This window comes from Propithecus coquereli, unplaced genomic scaffold, assembly GCF_000956105.1.
Source record: "Propithecus coquereli isolate 6110/MARCELLA unplaced genomic scaffold, Pcoq_1.0 Scaffold219, whole genome shotgun sequence".
NCBI lineage: Eukaryota > Metazoa > Chordata > Mammalia > Primates > Indriidae > Propithecus > Propithecus coquereli.
Window position 1 is genome coordinate 1,285,091 of NW_012147078.1, and position 10,254 is coordinate 1,295,344.

Genomic DNA, 10,254 nt, shown 5'->3' on the forward strand with positions numbered 1-10,254 from the left:
TTGAGGTTGCTGTGAGCTAAGCTGACGCCACGGCACTCTACTCAGGGCAGTAGAGTGAGATTCTGACTCAAAAAAAAAAAAAAATGACCATTGTACTCAACAACGTCAAGGTCATTAATACCCTTAACAAAAGCAATTTCAGTGAAGAGGCAGATAGTCTACTCAGAATTAGCTCAAGAAAGACCAGGAGTAGAGGCAGTAAATATAGATAACTTATGCATGGAGCACTACTATAAAGAGAAAAGGGCAAATGGATGATTATGTTTTTTTCTATGTCTGGAACGTTATCTACCTACTCCCACTTCAACTCTTCTCTCAGTTAACTCTTAATCATGTTTTAGGTCTCAGTTCCAACATCAGTTCAGATCTATTACAAATTTGCCAGACTCCTCATTATATGCTATTGTAGCACCCTGTCATTTTCTTCTTAGCTTTTATTACAGGTAGAAATTTCAGTATGTATGATCATTGTAAACTCCATGACGTAGAACAATGTTGGAGTTGTTCAATTTGTGATCATTTAGGTCAGCACCTCTTCACTTGCATAGGACTCTTTGGTGTCTTTCTGCCCAGAGAGCCACATTCCTTGGATTTCAGCCTGAGAGGAAGGGTAGTACTTCTGCGGGTAGTATATGTCCTAGCAAGGACCTCTTCAGTGACCTTGCTACAAGAGTCAATCTCTTTCCAGAAAAGGAGGTGAGCTCTTACAATAATGGCTTCCATAGGACACGATTTTCTGATTAAAGTATGGCCTCCAAACTTGTGACAATTTTAGCAGGTAACTGGACATTCTTTATCAGAAATCATTCCATGAAAAGCAACATTAAAGGAGTGTCAACCTCTAAGGCTAGACAGAAAGAGAGTCTATGACCTTAGTAAAAGATAATGTTCAGATTGTATTATTAATAACTCTGTTAACCTAAAATAGGATATAAAGTTTTACATAAAATATAAAAATTCATTTTTTAAATTTTTTGCTCAAAATAAAAATGGAGATAATGAATCTTTCATTTTACCTTGAAGCTGCAAAGAAGCTTGTGATTTGATAACCAAAACTGGCATAGTAAGCATGCTCCATGATTGCCATCAACTGAATGCAGTTGTATCCTGTATAAGCAAAGGTCAAATAGAAATTTAAAGCCACATCTCAAAAAAAGTATTGAAAAAAAGGCATCCTTGTTCTAAAGACAACAAATTTTACATACTATCTACAAGCTCTGATCATCTTGAAAATTCTACTACTTTAACATTTCTTGCTTATCTGACCTTCTAACACAAAATTGGACAGTTAATTTCTTAGAGTTATATTATATCTATTTGAAATGTCTTCATTTTATTAAGCAATAAATGATATGCAAATTTATTCTTAATTTGGTCTTAGGATATTAAAGATGCCAATCTACATATGCTAAACTTCAGTGGCACTCGTAATATTCATCTTCAAGATTATGAAAGCTAAATAAAACTGCATTAGATATACTTTTTTATTTTGCCTTTTCACATATATTTCAGTTATTTTTATCATATAGCATAAGAAATATTACCAAATGTATGTTTTTCACAAGGTAGCTTTTATAAAGTCATTATTAATGCTTCTACTTTCCACTATTTTTTGCATCTATAAATTTACTCCAAAGATGCACATGTGCATGCATGTACACACTCATAGATAGATACACACATGCACACACACACACCCCACCTTCCTTCTCCATCCCAATATATTTTGCTCTAATGGTAAATGAAGTGGCTCAAAAGGGTGGGTATTATATTTTAAAAATAGATAATATTTAAAAATATTTACTAATGTATTTTTAATATACACAAATAATCAGTCAAAAAGAAACTTTTGGTTTCTAAGGAAATCTAAAAAGCTAAGTAAATCAGGTTTTTCTTCTTTAAAGTATAATTTGGTCAAATTTTCAAATATGAATATGATTTGATTACTTTGAAGGTTACAATTTTGTAACATACATAGCAAATATTTTTATTCTATCCCCAAAGTACAATTCACATAAGCTTGCCAATTTTCTTAACGTTTATATAAATTCATATTCAATGCCAGTTTCATTTAAATATATAATTATACTTATAAACACTTGCAAACAAATAAGTGGCAAAATAATTTCATTCTTCTTAGTTGATATCTTGTAGCTTTCCATGTACATATTTCAGTATATCATCAATACTGGAACAATTATAAATTCACATTCAGAACTAGAAATTTATACATTTAAAGAAGAATATAAAATTCCCCATGATTTCATAATTTACTAAAGTTACCATGGGTCATTTTATTGTAAAAAAAAATTAATTAACTCTATCAAGCCTGACAGAAATATGAATATAAACTTCTGCTCAAGTAATATAAATCAATTATTATACATCTTATAACAAAATATAGAATTTATATTTTATTTCTGTACTATGTAATAAATATTATCTTATGATCAAGCACCGATTTTTAGTTTTATTATTAATCGTTAGGGCATTAATCATTTCTGGATTTATTTATGTTCCAAGTACTGGGCTAGGTAATTCAGATACAAGGATGAATAAGAAAATCCTTGTGCTGCTGAACTTTCTGCAAGAATCGGGTCATAAATAATTTATCACTCTATAATATGAAATAATATCTCAAATATAACAATTTTAACATAATATCTATTAAACATATTAAGTAATTAATGCTAAATTATCCATACATTTAATTAATTTCAGTTTCTGGAACGTGACTTCACCATCACAGAATCCACACATAACTAAAAACTATAATCGTGACTTGCAGATCTTTCCCGTAACCACAATTTGGACTCCACAGCAGGAGCAGTACAATTAAATATACTTTTTGTCCTGCCTAGACATTGGAGCAGGTGCTAAATATGCTATGAAATTATTTGTTTAAAAAGCACTACCTACAAAATTAAAAATACCAGATTTGGAGCATACTAAATCAATCATTCAGTAGTATATAATTCACTGTCTTGGTTGTTCCCATGCAGACAGGGTCTGTGTCATTACAGTCCAATAAATTAATATCTAGCATAATGTGTCTCACATAGAAGATGTTCCATAAATGGTTGTTAACTAAGTTGTCCAGGCAGGGGCTATATGAAATGACTCTGACATAAATGAGTTCCAGGTACCTTACAAATACAAGATTTTTTCCCTAACAAATAAAATGAGCAGGCTATGATCAATGACCACTTAAATTGATAAAGGTTTTCTCCAGTAGAAAAGTAATTATGCTTACATATTTATCTACAATTTTGGAAGCCATCAGTTCATATTACTTAAAATTGAAATTGGAATAATATCTTCAATTCTTATGCTCTATCTTATTCCATTTCTCTTTTCTATGCTATCACTATTACAGGGCAATTTGAGAAGACTAAAATAAAATGCATTTCTATTACATATTTAATCTCTTAACACAAAAAAAGAGACAGTTGTAATTAGCTTTTCTAATAAGAGAACAGACTCATTAAAATTTTATCTGAATAAAAATCACAGTTATTACTTACCAAGGTCTTTGATTCTTGGTAGTACATTGCATGTAAAATGTTTATAAGAAGCTACCTTTCCTTCATGGGAAGAAATTCCCACATGAGATTCATAAATTCTCAGACTTCTTGGCTTTTTTGGTCTGGAATGCTTAAACTACAGAATATAAAATAGCATGTAAAATTAAACCAGGAATTCAGGTATGGCACTAACTGATCACACATGTTAAATCAAATGGTGAATAAACTTGGACAAACACTTGGAACTGTTCTCACATATAAAAGACACTGGCTACATTCACTAAATTTTCTTTTGGGAAAAAAAATTCTTTTTATGATCCTGTTAATATACCTATTTTAAAAGCAAAATCATGTAATGGCTTATGCCATATCATTGAGTGAAGATTTTTTTTGAGCCTAAGCCATAGAGAAAATATAAGACCCGAGGAATATGTACATAATTATCAAATGCAAAGCATTTATCAACAAACTCCAAAAACTTAAAGGACAGAAAAATAAGATCAAAGATGCATATAATACTTGTAACTAATACAGCAGTAAAAATTACCCTCACTAATACATTCATGAGATAGACTTCCCTATTTCTTGTTCCTAAGGACATCGATCCTGCTTCTAAACCATGACATGGAGAAACATTACATCACTGAAGAGTCTTTAGTAAATCAGAAATTCTAGTTAAAAAAAAAAAAGTAGTATCCCTTACAGATCAGGAAGTAAGCAGTGACTTAGTATTCATTTTTTCCCTTAACCTCAGAAGCATAGGTTAAAACAAAAACTCTCTTCTATCTCTCACTGGCTACACAAAATGGACTCTGATGTATGTATAGCATAAGAGGAACACTATGATGTAAAATACTAAACCAGAGGTGAAGAGAGGTGTTGAACATTACTATAAAAGTTATAAAAGTAAAAATAAATATTCCTAGAAATATTGGAACAGGCATTTATTTAAAGATTTGTTGTTCTCACTTTATATGAGTGTTCTGGATCCCAGTGTATCCAATCATAATTCACATTACCACCTTCACGAGTCACATACTTCGCCCATGGTGAAATACGATACAAGATCTCTCCACTTTTGCTAGCAATAACTACCTAAAAAGAGAACGAGATGTTATTGCTTTAAAGTACTTTCGAAACTCCAAGATAATACAAAATAGTTTGAATACAGCCATAAGCAGAAAAAGAGGAATGAGCTTAAGATTCTAGACCACCACACAGATGGGTGACCCTCAAGAACATATCTAAATTCTAAAGACATTGCTTTCCTCTTCTCCTATTACTATATGATCCTTAAAGTTATTTCCAGCTTGGATATTTTATGAGTCCCTGGTAATTTCCATCATTGCAAACCAGCCAGTGGAGTGGTTAATTAAACATACAGTAGATACTAAAAAGACAAGGATTATTATTTGGAAGCTGCTGTCAATAAATCAATCAACAGAAGGAAATAATCCTACTCTATTAAAAAAAGATAAGTGAGTTATATCATCTCTTTCTTTTCCTTTTCATAGCAATTAATGATAATATTTTCAGGAAGCTAAAGGAGAATAACGGGTTTGATTAACATTTGTACACACATACACACACATAAATTTCTACCCTTCTCTTCTTTTATATCCTATTTCAAGTGTTCTTTACCATATAAAACCAAACACTATCCCCTTTAACCATCTATTTCCACATTTGCCAAGAGTACCACTATTGTTTCCAATAATAGAAAATAACAATAAAAATGCAAATACAATTTTACTGAATCCACCATTTTAGAGTTAGTACTGAACAAAGGATTTTGAATTTATTCAGCCATATAAACAGAGCCTCTAAGTGATCAAAACTGGAACTTTTTTACTAAGTTATCTTTTTAATTGAACTTTCTAAAAGCAGGTAAAATATAATCAAAAATGTTCAGATTAGGAGCTATATTATGCTCTCAGCATTGAGAGAGAACATATTTTTCAAACTCCTTTAATAGAGGAAAGCTTAAGTACTCATAATTCTTAGTAATTAAATATTTGTATAATGCTTTATAGTTTAGAAAGGACTTTCACATTCATACCTCACTTGATTCCAGAAAATCTTTATGACCCAAATATTAAGTGAGATTGAGTTGCCAAAAGTCCCAAAATCACCGAGTGGCAGACACACAGAGCTGCCAATATGCGCTTGCTTTCTCTAAAAAGGATTCCACAGTATTTCCTTCAGAAAGCAAAGAAGAATAAATTGTGTTTTACAATGAAGGGGTCAGGTGAGTGGTGAAAGGGATGTCTACCTTACATGAATCCAGTTCTTTCTCCTTCTTCATTATTCCTCCTACTTAAGAAGCTGATCATAGCCAACTATTCCTACTATTCAATAATTATCACAAAGGCATAAATCAATAGGACTAACCCACTTCGAGATATTTTAACACAAAAGTGACATGTTTGAAACAAAACCCTTTGCTTACTCATCAACCCAGAACAGGTTATAAGGGAACAAAATACTATAAATTCATTTTCAATGAATAGTGCTCTGCCTAATTCATCCATCTATCCTTTCTCTGTTTTGCAAATGGCCCTACAACCCCTCCAAAGGTGGATCATAAATTAATAATTGTTTTTAAAAGAGAGAGTGTTTGAAATTTTAAGTAAAGAACATGAAGAATCTAATTCACGCTTAATTTAATTCCCATAACTTTGGAACAATTTGTTTATCTTGTTGTATACACAAGTATATTCAGAAGCTACTCAGTGATGCGTTTTGGAAGGAACAGTTCCTCCATGGGTCTCTGATGCTTCTATGTCTTTTCCTGAGTATGCCAAGAATGCAAGGCCCTGACCATTGTTAATGAGGGCCATTTCTCAGGGTTGTTTTTGTAGCCAGCAACCCTGAGGGATGAAATAATGTCTCCCTTGAAGACACAGAGCTGACTTGCTTATTACTTGCTACAAAAGAATTGATTCTCCATGTTCAATATTTCCCTGGTATAATACAAACCCACTATGTGAATAGTAGCTATCTGGGCCATACAGTGTCACCCCTATGGGCTTAGAAGACAAGGGGAACCAATGCAAATATGATGTTCATACTGCTCACTGGGCTATGAGTAATAAAATCATTTGTCTCTGACTTAGGAGTTCTGTGTTTTCTGCCAGAATCTAGGAAGCAATAACAGGTTAGCGTCTAAGCTTTTAGGTAGGGTAAAATCAAATCGCAGACCTGACAAAGAAGTATTAGTTCATTCACTGAATGACTTTAATATTTTTGTTTCTGAAAGTTCTATTTCTTCCTTCCCTAATAGCCATTTGTACTAGGGGTGCTTGCTGGAATGGAGACTTTTAATTTTCCCATTTCCTCCTTCTTTCTTAGTATTAGAGTTATAGCCAAATGATATGTAGAAAAAAGCTTTCCACCAAATCTGGAACACTTAACTGTGATTGTTACATAATAAATTCCTCTATTCTTTAGGCCCCTGAATTTTGCCACTATTTTTGTTACAGTAATTTAGGCTTTCCTAACTTACACACTTGTCTATGGTAGCCACTTGACCTTGCTTTTGATTTTTTGTTCCTCGATTGTCATGATATTGGTAACCAAATAAGAATATTATAATAAATCTAAATAAATCTAATCTGAGAGACATTCCAAAGAGTAGAGAATATAACCTCTATGGACTAAACTTTGCTTATAAAATTTGGGAGTTGGGGGAAGGGAGGATACATTTTGTATTTTTGCTATGAGTTCAGATTCCACATGGAAACATTTTAGATGAGACAGACTTTATATCATTTAATTCACAACCTCAAAATATCAGCACACTATATAGCAAATTGAGAAGAAATAGCTGGCTTGATTCATCTTCCAACAGTCAGTCTAGCAGCTGATGGGTAAAAAAGTTCACTTGATACTATCAAATGAAAAGTCTCATATACTGCTAGTGTGAGTATAAAATATTAATAGTATAAAATCTCTAAATAGCAACTTGGCAATATGCATCAAACATTTTAAAAAATATAATTCCAATGATTCAGCAATACTAATTATAGCAGTTTACTCCGGGGGAATAATTAGCGATGTGACCAAAGAAATATATCCTTGTCTATTAATGTTAGTGTTACTTCTATTAGCAAAAACTGAATGACTGAATAATGTACAGCTGTTAAAAATTATACTATTGAATTATATTGAAGGCTGCAAAAAAATTCTATGAACTTATAAGAAAGAATATATTGTACCTAATGTAAATGCACAAAATCTTGTAACCTAAAATATTTACAAAGATAGAAAAAAATAGAAAAATTTTTATATGATTAACTATGGGTGGGAAGATGGTCCGTAATCACTGTTTTCTAGTAACGTTTCTATATTATCACTGCGTTTCACTTTTATAGCTTCTAGATTTTGAAAACATAAGTGTCGTAATAAGGATTACAAATATATGAATCATGTAATCACACACACACGTGTAAAGAGTTATGTTACTCAAGTTGTATATCCTGTGTACCTTAGGTATATTGACACAATGTTAAAAACATAAAACTTAAAAAAATATTGAATCACTTGAAAGGCATATAATAATGAAAATGAAACCACTATGAATTTTATAGGCCAAATACATATTTTGTGAGATTATAAAATTTTATAACAGTTTTAATTTTTAATAGTTTTAACACATCCCTTTTAATGATCCTCTTTGACTTGTGGGAGCTTACCATTAAGACAATTGTTAGATTGAATAAGGAACTGAATAAAAGAAATCTCTACCTATGTAAAAGTCAAACTGACTTAGGGAACTGTTTAAAGTCAAATTTTATGTAGAATATGTCATTTAGAACTCAAATATACAATATAAGAAACAGTAATTGATGATGACAAAGTGTGTGTGGTGTGTGTGTTCATTCATGTAGGGATATCTTTTGAAATGCTTCTTGCAAAAGAGTATTTTTCCATGCACTGGAAATTACTAAAATGCTCCTCAGGTGGCCAACTATTTTATATAAAAACATTGGATATGTTCAGCTGGTTAGAAGTAAGTGTTAGCATACTTTGGAAGATGATAATGAATGTAACTCTAGGTTTTGTGATTGAATGCGTGGCAGAATAACAGAAAAGGCACAGATATTCAATAATATAATTCAAATTTCCCAAATTATACTACCAAAGTTCCTTCATGTTATGAGGAAAACCTTTTATTTCAAAAAAAGAATTCCTTAAAGCACAGTGAAAAAAAGATATTGATCAAGATAACTATTTGATAGGGTATAGGTCAAAGTGAATGATCAAAGTCATTTCTAATTTATAAGTCAATGTTCTTGGTGTCAAGAACAGAGTAAGCCAAGGACAATCTCTTCAATAAATGGTGCTTGGAAAACTGGATATCCATATGCAAAAGAATAAAACTAGATCCGTATCTCCAGCCACATATAAAAATCAAATCAAAATTGATTAAAGACTTAAATCTAAGACCTGATACTAGGAAAGCACTAAAAGAAAACATTGGAGAAACGCTTCAGGACATTGGTCTGGGCAAAGACTTCTTGAGTAATACCCCCAAAGCACAGGCAACCAAAGTAAAATTGGACAAATGGGATCACATCAAGCTAAAAAGCTTCTGCACAGCAAAGGAAACAATCAACAAAGTGAAGAGACAACCCACAGAATGAGAAAAAATATTTGTAACCTACCCATCTGACAAGGGATTAACAACTAGAATATATAAGGAACTCCAACAACTCAATAAGAAAAAATCAAATAATCCGATTAAAAAATGGGCAAAGGATCTGAATAGACATTTCTCAAAAGAAGATATACAAATGGCCAAGTATATGAAAATGCTCACCGTTAATCATGAGGGAAATGCAAATCAAAACTACAATGAGATATCATCTCACCTCAATTAAAATGGCTCTTATCAAAAAGACAATAAGGAATGTTGGTGAGGATGTGGAGAAAGGGAAATCCTCATACACTGTGGGTGGGAATGTAAATTAGTGTAACTACTATGGAGAAGAGTATGGAGCTTTCTTCAAAAAACTAAAAATGCAACTACCATGTGACTCAGCAATCCTACTGCTGGGTATATATATCCAAAAGGGAGAAATTCAGCATATCAAAGAGATAACTGCACTCCCATGTTTATTGCAGCACCATTCACAGCAGCCAAGATTTGGAATCAACTAAGTGTCTATCAGCAGATAAATAGATAAAGAAATTATGGCACATATACACAGTGGAATATTATCTAGCCACAAAAAAGAATGAAATCTTGCCATTTGCAACAACATGGATAGATCTACAGAACGTTATGTTAAATGAAATAAGCCAAGCACAGAAAGACAAATCTTGCCATGTTCTCACTCATATGTGGGAGCTAATCATTAAAACAACTGATCTCATGGAAACAGAGTAGAATGACAGTTACCCAAGGTCATGAAGGGTAGCAAGGAGGGGAAGAAAAAGTGGAAATGGTTAATAGGTACAAAAATAGTTAGATAGAATGAACAATATGTGATAGCACAACAAAGTGACTATAATCAGCAGTACATTAGGGTATACTTCAAAATAACTGAAAAAGTGGAATTGCAATGTACCTAACACAAAGACATGATAAATGCCTAAGGTGATGAATACCCCTATTACTCTGATTTCATCAATTCACATTGTATGCCTGTATCAAAACATCACATATATGAGACAGAGAGAATATATACACATACATATATACATACATATTGTAATTTATTCTTAA

At 32.1% G+C, this 10,254-nt stretch overlaps 1 protein-coding gene across 1 annotated transcript in view; it reads right to left on the minus strand.

Moving 5' to 3' along the window:
• The window catches only part of GBE1 (glucan (1,4-alpha-), branching enzyme 1), a 278,056-nt gene that overhangs the window by 137,295 nt on the left and 130,507 nt on the right, over positions 1-10,254 (minus strand). Inside the window, exons 4-6 of the mRNA XM_012644745.1 lie at positions 4,494-4,619; positions 3,525-3,660; positions 1,017-1,107 (exon numbers count right to left, since the gene is read on the minus strand). Of these exons, the coding sequence (XP_012500199.1) occupies positions 1,017-1,107; positions 3,525-3,660; positions 4,494-4,619 (353 nt within the window). The remainder of the gene's footprint in view (positions 1-1,016; positions 1,108-3,524; positions 3,661-4,493; positions 4,620-10,254) is intronic.